This window comes from Protopterus annectens, chromosome 2.part2 (assembly GCF_019279795.1).
Source record: "Protopterus annectens isolate FY-2018-M chromosome 2.part2, PAN1.0, whole genome shotgun sequence".
Lineage (NCBI taxonomy): Eukaryota > Metazoa > Chordata > Ceratodontiformes > Protopteridae > Protopterus > Protopterus annectens.
In genome coordinates, this window is record NC_056730.1 from 429,825,591 (window position 1) to 429,843,438 (window position 17,848).

The 17,848-nt window shown below is 44.8% G+C and overlaps 1 protein-coding gene across 2 annotated transcripts in view; it reads left to right on the forward strand.

The window, feature by feature from the left end:
• FCHO2 (FCH and mu domain containing endocytic adaptor 2) overlaps positions 1–17,848 on the forward strand; it is a 4,043,518-nt gene that overhangs the window by 2,664,083 nt on the left and 1,361,587 nt on the right. For both annotated transcript variants that reach the window (XM_044063938.1, XM_044063939.1), the window contains one exon: positions 472–601. In XM_044063938.1, the coding sequence (XP_043919873.1) occupies positions 472–601 (130 nt within the window). The remainder of the gene's footprint in view (positions 1–471; positions 602–17,848) is intronic.

Genomic DNA, 17,848 nt, shown 5'->3' on the forward strand with positions numbered 1-17,848 from the left:
TTCCCTCTGTGAGTCTCTTGTTTTGATGAGTACCATAGCTCTAAATCGTCAGTTTCCTCAGTGTGGAGGAAGCAGGCAAAATGTGAAACGTTTAGTAACACTTCTAACAAGGGAGCACACAATATGTAAAATGTTTTGATTTATGTCTGCAGTATGTTTTATTGCTGAAGCAATGTAATTCTGTATTATTTATAGTGTGTTTTTGCTTAGAAATATTAACTTTTTAACACTCAATGTGTGAAAAAAAATTTATTTGTGAAAAAAGGTGTGTTTATGAAGATAAAATGAGGTCCTTTTCCTCAAAATGAGGTGCAGTTTGGAAATATGGGGAGTGTTGCTTTTTCCTGGTAAAACAAAGGCAGACAAATAAATAAATTTCACTTCCTGTGTAATCATTTTATGCTAGAACTGATAGATTTGACTTTAGGTATTGTTAATGAATGACCAGACTTAATTTATTTCCTTTTATAGCCAAGACCTTTTAGCCCATCAACATCATCTAATGCAAGTCCACCACCTGCAGCTCCATTGGCCAGAGCAGAGAGTACCTCTTCAATTTCTTCTAATACGTCACTTAGTGCAGGAAATACACCAACAGTTGGTAAGTAAAACAGCCAAGCAAGTTATTTTGTTAACATTTTTCAAAATAAGTCGGAAGTAGAGAAAGTAAATGGAGTGCTGATATGAGAATGTTTTAGGGCTAACCAGCAGCAGTAGTTGCCACAGTTTTCTCTGCCTAAGGTATGTAGATGTTGGAGAGAAGTTGCTGCTTCATCATCATGAGTAACATAAAAGTTGCTAGCTTATCATCATGAGTGACTTAAAAGTGGTTGTTTTTCATGCCCTGTATTGCTGACAGTCAGTCTTTCTATACAGTCCAGTAGTCTGACATCTGTTAACCTGCTCCTCAGTACTGTTCGCTCCACATACTTGAGTTGCCATGCCATTGACCTCTGACTGCTTAAAAAAGGACTTGTGAAATGGTTGCACCACATAATTATTCATCTTCTTGTTCTTTAAACAGTGTGTTTGCTGCCACTGTTCCCAGTTCTTGCCCACTCTTAAAACTGTCCATATATTCTCCAACAATCTTTAAAGGGAAATATTTGATACTGGAAGAAAATGTAGATCTAAGCCATCAAAGTGAGTCCCCATGGGGTTGCCAGATTATGGTTCATGACCATTTTTGGTTTTGTATCCTGTCTTAGAACCTCCTGTGACAGTCATTACTGCTGTGAATGCCAGCAGATTTAGACCATTCTTCATTGAGATCGGATGAAGGTTAAGATCTTTCTTGCTGTCTGCTGTCTTGCATTGATTTAACAGAGGAATGGAGAGATGAAACAACTCCCATATAAGAAAGTGGAGTGTCAGTGTTCTAACGGGCAGCTGTCATGACATAGACATTAACAACGCAAGTTACCAGGAATACAAAGCTTAAGAGCATTTTACCTGACTTTCTTCAGCACTGCTGTTTGTTCTCAAATAGGCCACCCATTTTGTTATTGAGATGTTATTCCTCACTGTGGCTCTGTAAGGTGTGTTGATTCATGGTTGGCTCAGAAGGGTTCTTTTTAGCTGAGGGCAAGTTCCTTGTTTCTTTTAGAGCTGACACTACCAATATTTTTACTTATAATGTTAATGGTAGTTGTAGACTTAGGACCTCCTTACACCTGTGGCAGTGGTAGAGTGTGAATTCCAAGCTTTGTTGTGTTATTCTGAGACTGTGTCTCCTTAAAAAATGGCCTTTCAGCTGATATTCAAGATTAATGCTCCACCTCAAAAGAAGATTGATGGGTTATAATAGGCCTGATATAAGCCAACTTTTTGCCTCTTCACAAAACATTGATTTTTTTTTTTGCCTCATGTAGATTCACAGAGCAGAGTTGCTACTACTTTACACCAAACTGCAAGAGGTTAAGACAGACAGAAGTGTCTAACTCTAACTCTAACTCCAACTTAGCATTGCCTCACTAGATGCATCTTGCTTTTTTTTTTATCCTCTCCCCACATCCTGGTCAGCCCATTCATTCTCCTGGTTGTAATAACACTTCTGCTTATTTTTTTCTGAAGGGTAAAAGTTAAATGATGAAAGTGGTACCATCATCATTGTTGCAATAGTCTAAAGTATATGGGTCCTAACCATGTGTACTATCAGATGTACAGAGTTTTGGGAGCCTTCTAGGTGTTCAAACTGCCTGGAGAGTACATAGTGCTCCATACAAAAGGCAGTTGAAGTACCACTTACTTCTGAGCTTTTTTTGCCGCCGAAGTGAGCTCCTATTTAGGCAGTCCTCATGAGCTTTCAATCAACAAGCAATGTACACATGCTGGGCAAACAAGTTTCAGTTGGGAAAAGCCTTCGTATTTTAAATTAGTTTTATGAAGAAAACCTTTGATGTTCTGTAGTCCTATCTCGCCTTCATTCTTACATATGGGATCATAGCCGATCCTCAGCTCCAACTCAGCCTATTTACAAGCTGGAAGTCTTCTAGATGGCTTGTGGCTAGGTAGGTATCCCATGGTGCACCAGTACAATCCCCAGATCTCATTTGCCGCGTCAATGAGTTTGGTTGTGCTTCTCTTTGGCTCTGGCTAAGTTTTTGAGTTTATTCAAAATTTTTTGTACTTTGTAGTCAAAACTGTTATATTTGTTTAGCCATAGTTAGCGTAGTTTAGTATAGTTACTCCTTATAATTGCGCCATTGTGTGTAGTCTTATGGTAAATTGGCTTTTTGGCATCATTGTATGGTATCCTGTGTGATGGTTTCATGTTATTAATAGAATTAGTAATTGTAGGCGCCTTTTGCGCTCAGTTAGGCTGTGTGTTGTTCTTAGGCATAAATCTAAGTTTTTGTCTGTTCCGCTTGCTAAATTGTTAGTGTAGATAACAAAACAAGGTTCTGTTTTGTTTCTTTAGTCATAAGTCCGCTTGCTTCTTTGATTAGTGTTGTTGACAGAACTAGGTTCTGTTTCCTTATTGAATATAGTGAAAGTTTACACTGTATTACTGTTTGAGTGTGTGACTTCCCTGCTTACTGTAACTTACTTAGGACTGTTTTAGTTAGAAGACCTAGTTGTTTTCCATTTCCCTTCCTGCCCGGGCTAGGCCCATTTAAATTAGAGGACCTAGTCCTCTCCCTTTTCTTCTTTCTCTGTGAGAATGTCTAAAGAAAGTAAGGACCATAAGCCATCTGGCTTTAAGAAATGTATTAAATGCTCACAGAAGATGTCCTTAACGGATGGCCACAGTAACTGCGTTTACTGTCTGGGGGCCATCCACTTACAGGAAACTTACTTATTTTGCCACTCTTTTAGTGCTAAGGTATTGCAAGAAAGAAAAAATAAGCTCATCCTAAAAGGCCTTCTTAAATCTTCTTTTGAGGAAGATCTGGCTAGCTCTTCCTCTTCTTCTAGATCTCAGGGATCTAAAAAGGAAAAGTCCAAGTCCTCTAAGAGGCTCTCCCCGGCACCAGCTGGTGTCTCGGCGCCACCTCTTAAAGTCAGTAAATCTGATAAGTCCACTGTCTCACCGGCTCCACAGAGCTCAGTGCCGATTGAGAGCAGTACTGTGAGTACAGGGTCGGTTCCAAGTATTTCGGAGCTGACCGCCGAGACCATTTCATGGAGCCGGTCTATGGATCCTCTACCGGTCTCCCCTATATTGAAGTCTCCAATATTGCAGAGATCCCACTCTCCTACTCTGTCATCCAGGTCTTCCAGGAGTTTATCGGAAGATGATGTGGAGATGGTAGTGCTGAGACTGTTGAAGTCATCTGCCTTACCTAAATTGTTGTTGGTTCCGGAGCCACTTGAGTCCGTTAAGTCCCCTTCGATCATTCCTCCTCCGAGCCATGCTGGTCTCTCTGAGCCAATGTGTTCGGTACCACTGGTGGAACCCTCGGCTTCAGCTCCCTCTGTGGCTGTTTCGGAGCAGACTTCTGCTCTGACACTCTCAGCACCGTCCGTAGTGTCTAGGAGCCAAAGCTCCCCGGTCGGCCACGACAGTGATGCTTGGAACCGAACCTCTTTGGTTCCAAGTCTTCCTCTCGGTGCATTGGTGAGTGTGAGTTTGGATCCTATATCTATCTTGGAGTCGATGGCTCTAGAGCTGATGGCATCCTCGGCCTCCTCGGAACCGGGGAGGTCTTCGGAGCCTGAGAGGTCGGTATTCGACATGATGAGGAGTGTGCTGTCCCAATCGTCAGCTCCTACCAGGGGTACCGACACTCTTCCCCCTAAGACACCTACTTCTGTCTCAGCTCCTACTCTCTCCGTTGACAGCAGAGATCCGCAGCCTCAGGAGCCACTGGCTGGTGGTCCCCACTCTTCCGAGACCTCCCCGGAATATTTTTTCGAGGAGCCCCCATGGAAGAGGACATGTAAGAGGAAGCATGTAGACTCCCAGGATGAGTCTCTGACCTCTGACACTGACCTCGGGGAGTCAGAAGGGTCCCCAAGTTGTCCTTTGATGATGTCTCCTTCATAGACATCCTGGAAATCCTTAAACAGAGGTGCAGTTGGCCCACTGTCACCCCTTCTGATGAGGAGTCAGTGTACCTGAAGGCTTTCAGGTCTCAACCTTCAGCCTCTTGGGTGTCTCCACCCTTCAATGAACTGATGGAGTTTGTTAGTCAAAAGGTGTGGGATACTCCTGATGCCGTGGAGCCAGTCTCCATGAGACCAAATCTGTTTCTTTCTGCACCCTCAGAAAAGGATTTTTTGTCTAAAGGTGTTCCTGTAGATGCCATAGTGGTGTTGATGGCCACTAAGAAAGGAGCTAGCTGAGACTTCTTTTGTTCATCCGCCGAATAAGGAGTCTTGAATGACGGACAGATATGGGAAGTGTATCTTCTCTTCAGTGGCATTTACCCTTAGATCGCTGAACTACCTTACTCACTTCACAAGGCTTCAGAGAGATCTCCTTAAAGAGTTAGGAGATTCTCTACAAGGTACATGTACTGAGGGAGTCCCTGACAAGGTGTCTGCCCAGTTGTCCACCTTGAACTCTAGCGTCAACTCTTCCATACGGTTTATTTCGTATGCAGCCGATGGAGCGAGTAGAGCAGCGGGTTCAGGAATTTCCTAAAGGCGTCATTCCTGGATGCGTTTGTGTAACTTTGCGGAGCCATTCAAGTCTACCTTTACCAATGCCCCATTCGACAGTTCCTCATTGTTTGGACCCAAGGTAAAGGACACTCTCACCCGGTGCGAGCAAGAAGGAAAAACTCTCTCTGCCGTTGGAGTACATTTTATTGTTCCCTCTAGACCACACCCTAAGGGTCAGAGGGGCGGTAAAATGTGGTTCAAGAAGTCCCAGAGGTTTATGTTCTTCATGTTTCACTGTTGTATTCCTCACATATGGGTTATCCGGCTCGCGGTAGCCCTCAGTCAGCCCGAATACCAGAGTCCTTGGTATATGATGTCGGCTGCTGCCGGTTATAAAACTGATGTCAGAATGTCAGGTATAAAGGGAGGCAGCCGACGCCATTTCGTCAGTCTTTCTTGTTGCGGAGCCCGAAACAGATACAATCCGCACTAGTGCCAGTCAGCCATTTACCTTCGTTTTGCTTTCCGACTACCAAGTTGAATACGCCTTCAGATAAGTACCCCGTTGGGGATCCTCTTTTCTTGCTTTAACGAATGTCAGATAAAGTTAATAGTTGTCTTGCCTGTGGAAAACCGATTCTGCACCGTGATTTCCATTCCTACTGTATAACTTGTTTGGGCCTTGAGCACAGCTTCCTTAACTGTGCTTCCTTTAACCCGCGTACCATATGCAGGGGAGCTAAAAGTTTGTATAAGCATTTCCGAGTCTGGCCTAAATTCATCGGTATGGCGTCTTCTGGTCTCCCGACTTCGGATACCTAGGAAATGCAAAGACAAGGACCGCAACAGGCCTAGGGTTAAATCTCCTGACGACGCACCAGTGAAATTGGTCGTCAGCACAGCAGTAGTCAGTGAGGCACTTTCGCAGCCCGTAGATTTTCAGCAGCAAGCCTCTGCCGAGACCTTTACAGAGTCCTCCATGCCGCAGGCTGCTATTTCATCTTCAGACCCTCCACTTTGCAGGCTCCGGCTTCTGACGCCTCTTCTTTTTGACATGAGTCCAGAACCAGACCGACTACCTTAGCTCAGACTTCTGCAGTTGCTAGGCCTCCCGAGTCCCTCCGGATTGCTAGTAAACCTTCCAGCTGCAAACCTACTCACAAGTAGGCGTCAGCCTCCCCTCCTAAGCCTCAGTCCCAGTTGGTAAAGATGACTGATGATCTTCTTTCCCTGATTAGGGCCCCCCCCCCTTTAAAGAGGGCTAGGGAATTATCTCCTGATGTTTTGTCTGTCTCTGATTCTGAGATTTCCAGTATGTCTGCTAGTGAAGAAGGAAATTCTCTACTTTTTTCTGGCTTTGAGGATTCTGATGCTGAGGACTGTATCTCTTCTGTCTCCCCATCAGAAGATTTTTCCTTTGGGGATACTTTGAATACTCTTAGGGAGCATTTTAAATGGGAATGTCAGGATTTTCCACAGTCTAAGAAAAGAATCAGGGAATTTTTGGATTTGCCACAGCAGAAGCCTGTGGCTATACCTCCAGTTTTGGAAGTTGTGGATGATGTTTTCATGGAAAATTCTTTAACTCCTAATTCTGTTCCTCCTGCCCCCAGAAAACCAGATAGGTATTATAGGGTTCCTGAATCTCATCAATTCCTTTTTAAAAACACTACTGCTGATCCAGAAATTATTTCTCAAGGCCCCAAGGGTGTTAAGGCTACTATTGCAAAAAACTCTGTGCCTTCTGATAAGGGGTCTAGGGCCTTGGACAGATGGGGTAAAAAAGTATATACCTCTGCAACTCTTGCCATTAGATCCATGAATTGTCTTTTTCACATGCTTAAGTATCAGCAGCATACTTTGGAGGCTATTAAGGCTAAACTTGGAGATTTTCCTTCCATGACGGAGAACAAAGATTTGCAAGACTTACTGAATTCTGTCACTTTAGTTAATTTAATTGTGGATGTTCATCGTGCATACAGCTGCAGTCATAACAGATGGGTTTTCCTGCCGTCAGGAGGCCAAATTCCAAAGTCTAGGTCCGGTGTCGGATGTCGTCGCTTCTTCCCTGACGTCAGAGCGACAGAGGTATAAAAGAACCAGCCAACACCATTTTCTTCAGTCTTTCTTGCCGCGCGGTGCCCGAAGCAGAAGCAGTTCGCAAGTGCCGGTCGGCCAGCTCCTGAGATTACGAATATTTTTCAACCGAAGACTTCTTGAAAGCTAAGTACCCGTTGAAACTTTTCTTGCCTCAGACTGATGTCAGACAAAGTTAATAATTGCATTTCATGTGGGAAGCAAATACCGCATAAGGATTTCCATTCCCTCTGCATTCCTTGCTTAGGCCCAGACCACACGACGTCTCGGCCTGTCGTTTTTGTGCTACATTCAACAGACGCACTATTAAGCGTCGGGCGGAGTTCGCCCAACACTATTTTGGCAAAAAGTTTAATTACATTATGTCGTCGGATACTCCGACTCCAGTTTTGAGTAAAAGACGCAAAGATAAGGACCGACATACGAGGTCCGCGACTTCTACCGACAACACGCTAAAGCCGACTACAGGTGCTCCGGTTCTCAGCGAGGTGCCTACGCAGCCCCTGACTACCGATGACACTTCATTAGCGGTGTCTTCTGTGCCCGAGGTCGCAGGCTCTTCGGCCCACACCCCGACTACAGATACCGAAGCCACTTTTGGCGGGGAAACTCAGTGTTTAGACAGGCCTGCCACCTCTCAAGGTGTCTTCAGGCCTTCTTCTTCTTTTTCCATTAAGACTTTCACTAAATCTAAAGCAGCCATGCATACTAAAAGACAAGCTCCACAGGGCCCCTCTCAAGGCCTCATGCCTAAAAAGCAGATGCTCAAAATGGTTGAGGATTTGATTACTCTTATCAGGGGTTCTCAACCCCCCTCGGACAAAAGGCCCAGAGTGGAGGAAGAATACCCTTCCTCGGACCAGGCCTCCATTACTTCAGAACATTCTAAGGACCAGGAACATTTATACTCCCCTTTTGAAGATTCTGATGCAGAGGAGTCCATTCCCTCTGTCTCCCCCACTGAGGATTACTCCTTTGGGGAAACCTTGCATACCTTGAGGGAACACTTCCACTGGGAAGGCCAAGAGTACTCAGACTCCAAGAAAAGGCTCAGGGATTTCCTCTTGCTCCCTCAGCACAGGCCTGTGTCTATACCTCCTGTTTTAGACATACTAGATGATGTGTATTCAGAGGCCAGCCTTAACCCAGATTCTTTACCTCCAGCTCCAGTCAAGCCTGACAGGTATTACCGGGTTCCTGATTCACACCAATTCCTATACAAAAGACATGCGGCTGACCCAGAAACTATTTCACAGGGTCCCAAGGGAATTAAGGCCTCCACTGCCAAAAATCCTTTACCTTCAGAGAGAGATTACAGGGCTTTAGAAAGGTGGGGGAAAAAGGTATACACCTCGGCCACCTTAACCATGAGGGCATTAAACTGTCAGTTCCATATGTTAAAGTATCAACAGTTTTTGTTATCTCAGTTGAAAAGCAAAATGTCACAACCTGAACAACCAGACTTGAAGGAATTGCAGGATTTGTTGCATAGTGCAGAGCAAGTGGGTAAACATACCTTACAATGTGGTTTTGATGCTTTAGAGGCCTCATGTAGAGCTGCTGTTACAGGATCAGTCATACGTAGACATGCTTGGCTCAAAGAGCAAACCTTACCAGATCATGTCAAAACTAAATTACTAGATGCACCTCTTCGGAAAGATGTATTGTTTGGTGTTAAAGCTGAGGAGGTATTAAAGAAAATGGAGGAAAAGGCAAAATCAATGCAAACAGTGAAAGATTTCCTACAGGTACAACCTCCACGTTTCAGTAGAAATTGGCCTTCAAAAAATTGGTCCTTTCCAGCCACGGACAGACCTCAAAGAGGTAGATACAGGTGCCCGAGGGGTAGAGGGCAATCTCAAGGATCATTTAGAGGCAGACAATGGCAAGCACCTACATCAAGAGGTGGTGAGGATAGTTCACAGCCATTCAGAAAGCAGAACCAATGACTTTCCCCTTTGCATGCCAAGCAAGGCTCAAATGGCAGCACCTTTAGGTGGAAAACTGGCATTATTTTCAAAAATTGGCATATTGTCACAAAAGACAAATGGATCCTGGACATTATAGACAGAGGCTACAGATTCCACTTTCACACCCTTCCAAAAATGAGAGGCATGCCAAACCTGCCACACAATCAAAGGGCAGAGGCACAAAAACAAATTTCAGATCTCATGGACATGAAAGCTATTCAAGAGGTACCTGCACAAGAACAGGGTCAAGGTTTTTATTCCAGACTATTCCGGGTACCAAGGAAGGGCAAAGATTGGAGACCTATTTTGGACCTATCCATCCTAAATACATATTTACTCGTACCAAAATTCAAGATGCTCACATTACAGCAGCTTCTTCCCATGCTGGGCAAGGAGTCTTGGCTGGTAATATTGGACCTCAAGGAGGCATACTTGCATGTCCCAATCAGACAAGATTGCAGAAGATACCTCAGATTTCTTGAAGGTTCAACCCACTATCAGTTATCTGCATTGCCCTTTAGCTTATCTACTGCACCCAGAGTGTTCACGAAATGCCTGGCATCAGTGATTGCCTTCTGCAGACTTCAAGGAATACAAATATACCCATATTTGGACGACTGCCTGATCCAAGCGGACAGCAAACACATTCTTCTGAAACACCTGGCGTTTGTAATAATGTTGTTGAATTCTCTGGGATACACAGTCAACAAAAAGAAATCAAGACTAATACCCTCTCAAACAATAATTTTCCTGGGTGCCAGCTTGGATACAAACACCCAGATGGCCTATCTCACGCCAGAGAAACAAGGGCAACTAACTCAATACTTCAGAAAACTGGCAACCTACACCAGGCTGACTGCAAGGAAAATCCTGCAGGCTCTGGGATTCATGGCATCTTGCATCCTGCTAATCCCATGTGCAAAGCTGCATATGAGGAAACTTCAATGGTAGCTAAAAAACTTATGGTCCCAACACAGCCACAGTTTGGAAACAATTATACCACTGATTCCATTTCTTCAAAAGGAATTTCTGTGGTGGGCTCAAGCATGCCAAAGAAACATAGGTCTCCCATTCTGCAAGCCTCAAGCAAATCAAGTCATCACAACAGACACCTCGGACTATGCCTGGGGGGCACACATGACAGATCGGTGCATTCAGGGCAAATGGTCACAAAAAGAAAAGCACCTACACATCAATCAAAAGGAAATGCTAGCAATAATAAATGCTATTATGGCTTTCAAAGACTTACTGCATCCAGGCCAGCTATTGATAAGGACAGACAACACCACAGTGATGTGGTACATAAACAAACAGGGAGGAACCCATTCATATCCCCTATGCAGGCTAGCCATGTCTCTTTGGAACATGGCTCTGGAATTACAAATCCAACTTCAAGCACAGTTCCTGCCAGGCAAGGAAAACATGCTGGCAGACAACCTGAGCAGAAATATGACAGATCCACATGAATGGAAGTTGCATCCTCAAGTTTTTACAAAGATAATTTAAGCATGGGGAAGGCCAGACATAGATCTCTTTGCCGCCCACAGAAATTACCAATTGACAAAATTCTGCTCAAGGACCTTTCATCCACAGGCTTAGAAAGTGGACACACTCTCTTTCAGTTGGACAACAATGACAGTTTATGCCTTTTCACCTCTTCCTCTGCTGCCCAAAGTTCTATTAAAAGCCAGAGCGGACAGACCAAAGATGATTCTCATTGCTCCAGACTGGCCAAGACAACACTGGTACCCACTCCTGAGAAGCCTGACGCATTCCCCACCATGGATCCTGCCTCTAATGCCTCTCCTACTGACTCAGCACAACTTCAAAACTCTTCACAGTCAGCTGAAAACACTCAATCTAGCCGCATGGAGGATTCCTTAAATTCACAACAGACCCTACTCTCCAAGGAGGTGCAGGATGTCATTTTGGAGGCCAGAAGGCCTTCTACTAGAAAAGCCTACTCCGCAAAATGGAAACGGTTTTGTGCCTGGAATCAGAAAAAGGGTCAGAATCCTGGAATACTGAATTTACCTCAAATATTACAGTACCTAGCTGAGATGCTAAGCAATGGACTTTCATTCTCCTCCATCAAAATCCATGCCTCAGCCATTTCTGCAAAGTACAACACTGATCCTCCTTTATTCTCTCACCGTCTCTTAAGACAGTTCCTCAGAGGGGGCTAAGAATATAAAACCCCCAAGGAAACAGCCAGTACCTGCTTAGGACCTCAATTTCATTCTAGAAAAACTCACCCTGCCTCCTTTTGAGCCAGCTGCTTCAACAGAACTGTAATATTTGTCATGGAAAACAGCCTTCCTTCTGGCTATCACCTCAGCACGCAGGGTTTCGGAACTACAAGCCCTCATGGCTGTGCAGCCTTTCATCATTTTCCATCAGGACAGAGTTTCCTTATGAACCAATCCTTCCTTTATGCCAAAGGTAGTATCCAGGGTAGCCTTGAATCAGGCTATCCACTTACCTACCTTTTACCCTAATCCACAAAACAAAGGGGAGATGCTACTACATTCCTTGGACATTCACAGACAGCTCCGTTATTATTTGGACAGAACAAAGCCTTTCAGAAAATCAGAGCAACTCTTTGTATCCTATGCTACAGGTGCTCAATGGAAGCCTATTTCCAAACAGACAATCTCAAAATGGATAGCCCACTGCATACGCTTTTGTTACTCTTTTCATGGTAAAACTGTACCTACAGGCATCAGATCTCACTCCACAAGGGCCACAGCTACCTCTGCAACTTTCCTCAGGGGGGTTCCTACCAAAGATATTTTGGAATCAGCCACTTGGAGTTCTGTACATACTTTCTCCAAGCACTATCACCTACCATTATACTCCAAATCTAGAGCGGGCTTTGCCACTGCAGTCTTGCAGGGCGTCCTGGCTCCTCCTAGATGTTCATTGTGTATACAGCTGCAGTAATCACAGATGGGTTTTCAGCCATCAGGCGGTCCCTCGGTCGGCCGAATTCCAAAGTCTTGGTCCGGCGTCGGTTGTCGTCGCTTACTCTTCTGACGTCAGGAAGGCCAGAGTATATAAGACACAGCCGACGCCATGTTCTTCAGTCTTTTTTGCTGCGCGGTGCCCGAAGCAGAAGCAGTTCGCAAGTGCCGGTCGGCCAGCTCCTGAATTACGAAAAAATTGGAAACCGAAGTCTTCATTAAAGCTAAGTACCCCGTTGGGGAAACTTTTCTTGCCTCAGACCGATGTCAGAAAAAGTTAATAATTGTATTTTTTGTGGGAAGCAAATACCGCATAAGGATTTGCATTCCCTCTGCATACCTTGTTTGGGCCCAGACCACGACGTCTCGGGCTGTCACTTTTGAGCTACCTTCAATAAACGCACTATTAAGCGTCGGGCGGAGTTCACCCAACACTACTTTGGTAAAGCTTTTGATTATAAAATGTCGTCGGACTCTCCGACTACCGTTTTGTCCAAAAAACGCAAGGAAAAGGACCGACAAGCGAGGCCCGCGGTCCCTGCTGACACCACGCCAAAACAGGCTACACGTGATCCGGTTCTCAGCGAGATGCCTTTGCAGTCCCTGACTACCGACGACACTCCTTTGGCGGTGTCTTCTGTACCAGAGACCGCTGGGTCCTCGGCCCTTTCCCAGACTACTACCGAAGCCCCTGCTAATGTAGAGGCAACTAATGTGGACAGATCCACCTCCACCCATGGTGTATTTAAGCCCTCATCTTCTTTTTCAGTTAAGGCCTTTACTAAATCCAAAACAGCCAGGCATCCCACGAGGCCTGTTGCACAGGGCCCATCGTCAGGAGCCATGCCTAAAAAACAGATGCTAAAAATGGCTGAGGATTTAATTACACTTATCAGAGGTTCTCATCCCCCTCCTGACAAGAGACCCAGAGTGGAGGAAGATTCTCCCTCTTCTGATCAGGGATCCATTTTATCAGAACATTCTGATGTAGAGGAACACTCTTATTCTCCTTTTGAGGATTCGGATGCGGAACAGTCCATTCCTTCGGTATCCCCTCCTGAGGATTTTTCCTTTGGGGAAACCTTGCACACCTTGAGGGAACACTTCCATTGGGAAGGCCAAGACTTTTCAGATTCCAAGAAAAGACTTAGGGAATTTCTTTGGTTACCTCAACACAGACCTCTGGCTATTCCCCCTGTTTTGGACATACTGGATGATGTCTATTCGGAGGCTTGTCTTAACCCTGACTCTCTGCCTCCTGCACCAGTCAAGCCTGATAGGTATTACAGAGTACCCAGCTCTCACCAATTTCTCTTCAAAAGCCATAATGCTGACCCTGAAACCATTTCACAAGGCCCCAAGGGATTGAAGGCCTCCACTGCCAAAAATCCACTTCCTGCAGAAAGGGAATCCAGATCTTTAGAAAGGTGGGGTAAAAAGGTATATACCTTGGCCACCCTAGCCATGAGGGCCTTAAACTGTCAGTTTCATATGATTAAATATCAACAGTACCTGTTATCACAATTAAGGAACAAAATGTCTCAACCTGAACAACCAGATTTAAAAGAGTTACAGGATATGATGCATAGTGCAGAGCAAGTGGGTAAACACACCTTACAATGTGGTTATAATGCCCTAGAGGCCTCCAGTAGAGCGGCTGCTACAGGATCAGTCATTTGCAGACATGTCTGGCTTAGGGAACAAATTTTGCCTGATCATGTGAAAGCCAAACTTCTAGATGCTCCCTTACAAAAGGATGTACTGTTTGGTACTAATGCTGAGGAGATACTACGGAAAATGGAAGAAAAAGCCAAATCTATGCAAACTGTCAAAGCTTTCTTACAGGTCCAACCACCACGTTTTAGCAGAAATTGGCCTTCAAAAAACTGGTCCTTTCCAGCCACTGACAAGCCCCAAAGAGGTAGATACAGACGCACAAGGGGCAGAGGGCAATCACAAGGATCATATAGAGGAAGACAATGGCAAACTCCAGCACCAAGAGGTGGTGAAGACAGTGCACAACAATACAGGAAGCAAACCCAATGACTCCCTCGTTTCCATGCCAAGCAGGTCTCAGCTGGCAGCACCTTTGGGAGGGAAACTAGCATTATTTGCAAGCAATTGGCATATTGTCACAACAGACAAATGGATACTGGACATTATAAACAGAGGCTACAAATTTCAATTTCACACTCTTCCAAAAATGAGAGGCATGCCAAACCTGCCACCAAATCAAAGCGCAGAGGCACAACTGCAAATTTTAAAGCTCATAAACATGAGAGCTATTCAAAGGGTACCTACGCACCAACAAGGTCAAGGTTTTTATTCAAGACTTTTTCTGGTATCAAGGAAAGGAACCGACTGGAGACCCATTTTGGACTTATCCATCCTAAACACATTTCTACTCGTACCAAAATTCAAGATGCTCACATTACAGCAACTTCTTCCCATGCTGGGCAAGGAGTTTTGGCTGGTAACATTGGACCTCAAGGAGGCATACCTGCATGTCCCAATCAGACAAAGCTGCAGAAGATACCTCAGATTTCTTGCAGGTTCAATCCACTATCAATTCTCTGCATTGCCCTTTGGCTTATCTACTGCGCCCAGAGTATTCACAAAGTGCCTGGCATCAGTGATTGCCTACTGCAGACTTCAAGGGATACAAATTTACCCTTATCTGGACGACTGCCTGATCCAAGCGGACAGCAAACACATACTTCTGGATCATCTGGGATATGTGACACGGTTACTGCTTTCTCTGGGATATACAATCAACAAAGAGAAATCAAGGCTAACACCATCTCAGAAAATAACCTTCCTGGGTGCCAACTTGGACTCAAACACCCAGATGGCATATCTTACGCAAGAAAAACAGGGGCAACTATCTCAGTACTTCAAAATACTAGCAAAAAGTACCAGGCTTACTGCAAGGAAAATCCTGCAGGCGCTGGGATTCATGGCATCTTGCATTCTTCTAATCCCATGTGCAAAGCTGCATATGAGGAAACTTCAATGGTACCTAAAAAATCTATGGTCTCAACACAGTCACAGTTTGGAAACAATTATACCAATAATTCCATGTTTGCAAAAGGAATTTCTATGGTGGGCCCAAGCATGTCAACTAAACACAGGCCTTCCATTCTGCAAGCCTCAAGCAAAACAAGTCATAACCACAGACGCCTCAGATTACGCCTGGGGGACGCACATGAAGGACAGGTGCATTCAGGGCAGATGGTCCCAAAAGGAAAAGCACCTTCACATCAATCAAAAAGAAATGCTGGCAGTAATAAATGCAATTACAGCTTTCAAGGACTTCCTGCATCCAGGACAATTACTGATAAAAACAGACAACACCACAGTAATGTGGTACATAAACAAACAAGGAGGAACACATTCATACCCCTTGTGCAGACTAGCCATGACTCTTTGGAACTTGGCTCTGGAAAGACAAATCGAACTTCAAGCACAGTACTTGCCAGGATTGGAAAACACACTGGCAGACAATCTAAGCAGAAATATGACAGATCCACACGAATGGAAGTTACATCCTCAGGTGTTTACAGAAATAACCCAAGCGTGGGGAAGGCCAGACATAGATCTTTTTGCCTCCCACAGGAATCATCAAGTGGAAACGTTTTGTTCAAGGACCTTTCATCCAAAGGCCTGGAGAGTGGACGCCCTCTCATTCAGTTGGACAGCATGGACAGTTTACGCATTCCCACCTCTGCCTCTTCTGCCCAAGGTGCTTTTGAAAGCAAGAACAGACAAACCGAGGATGATACTGATTGCTCCAGATTGGCCAAGGCAACACTGGTATCCACTCCTGAGGAGCTTAACACATACTCCTCCCTGGTCCCTGCCTCTAATGCCTCTTCTGCTGACTCAGCACAGCTACAAAACTCTTCACAGTCAGCTGAAAACACTCAATCTCGCTGCATGGAAAATTCCTTAACACCACAACAGACCCTACTCTCCAAGGAGGTGCAGGATGTCATTTTGGAGGCCAGAAGGCCATCTACTAGGAAAGCTTACTCCGCAAAATGGAAGCGGTTTTGCTCATGGAATGAGAAAAGAGGCCAGGACCCTAGAAAACTGAACTTGCCTCAGGTATTACAGTATCTAGCTGAGCTGCTGAACAGTGGACTTTCCTTCTCCTCCATAAAAATACATGCCTCAGCCATTTCTGCAGAATTCAACACGGATCCCCCTTTATTTTCTCATCCACTTTTACGACAGTTCCACAGAGGGGCTAAGAATATAAGACCTCCAAGGAAGCAACCAATACCAGCCTGGGACCTTAATTACATACTAGAAAAATTAACATTGCCTCCTTTTGAACCAGCTGCCTCAACAGATTTGCAATATTTGTCCTGGAAAACAGCCTTCCTTCTGGCCATCACTTCAGCTCGTAGGGTTTCTGAATTACAGGCCCTCATGGCGGTGCAGTCCTTCCTCATTTTCCATCAGGACAGGGTTTCCCTTCGTACCAATCCATCATTTATGCCAAAAGTGGTATCCAGGGTAGCCTTAAATCAAGCCATACACCTGCCTACCTTTTATCCCAATCCTCAAAACAAAGGGGAAAGGCTGCTACACTCTTTAGACATCCATAGGCAGCTTCGTTATTACTTGGACAGAACAAAGTCCTTCAGGAAATCAGAACAACTTTTTGTCCTATGCTGTAGGGGCTCAAGGGAAACCAGTTACAAAACAGACTATTTCCAATTGGATTGGCCACTGCATACGGTTTTGTTATTCCCATCATGGGAAATCTGTTCCTACAGGTATCAGATCTCACTCCACCAGGGCTACAGCTACCTCTACAGCCTTCCTCAGAGGTGTTCCTACCAAAGATATTTTGGAGGCAGCCACTTGGAGTTCTGTACATACCTTCACAAAACACTACCACCTGCCTTTATATTCCAGAACAAGAGCAGGCTTTGCCACTGCTGTTTTGCAGGGCATTCTGGCTCAACCCAGTTCTTCCTAGTACCTACCACCCTATGCATAGCTTTGGGACTCTACCCATCTGTGATTACTGCAGCTGTATGCACGATGAACATAGTACATTTTTGTACCTACCATAAATGTAGATGTTCGAGTGCTAATACAGCTGCAGTACAGGTTTCCCTCCCTCCTTCCCCACTTGGTAAGGGCATGGGGCCTAACAACCTCTTCATACTACCTGACTGGGTTATCCTGCTATGTTTTATTTGCTTGCTTCCACTGATTTTGGTTTATATTGCATTGCTTGTACATGTAGATAAGCATTATTTATGTATTGCCTTCCTTTTGGGGGCACCTGACATCTGGGGCAAGAAAGACTGAAGAACATGGCGTCGGCTGTGTCTTATATACTCTGGCCTTCCTGACGTCAGAAGAGTAAGCGACGACAACCGACGCCGGACCAAGACTTTGGAATTCGGCCGACCGAGGGACCGCCTGACAGCTGAAAACCCATCTGTGATTACTGCAGCTGTATTAGCACTTGAACATGTACATTTATGGTAGGTACAAAACTGTACTTTCCACTTAGTGCCTACCACCCTTTATTAGCTTTGGGATTCTACCCATCTGTTATGACTGCAGCTGTATGCATGATGAACATAGTACAGTTTTGTACCTACCATAAATGTAGATGTTCGAGTGCTAATACAGCTGCAGTCCAGGTTTCCCTCCCTCCTTCCCCTCTTGGGACAGGCCTAATGGCTAACACCTCCTCATACAACCTCATGGGGGTATTCTTTTATGGTGTATTTGCTTGCAACT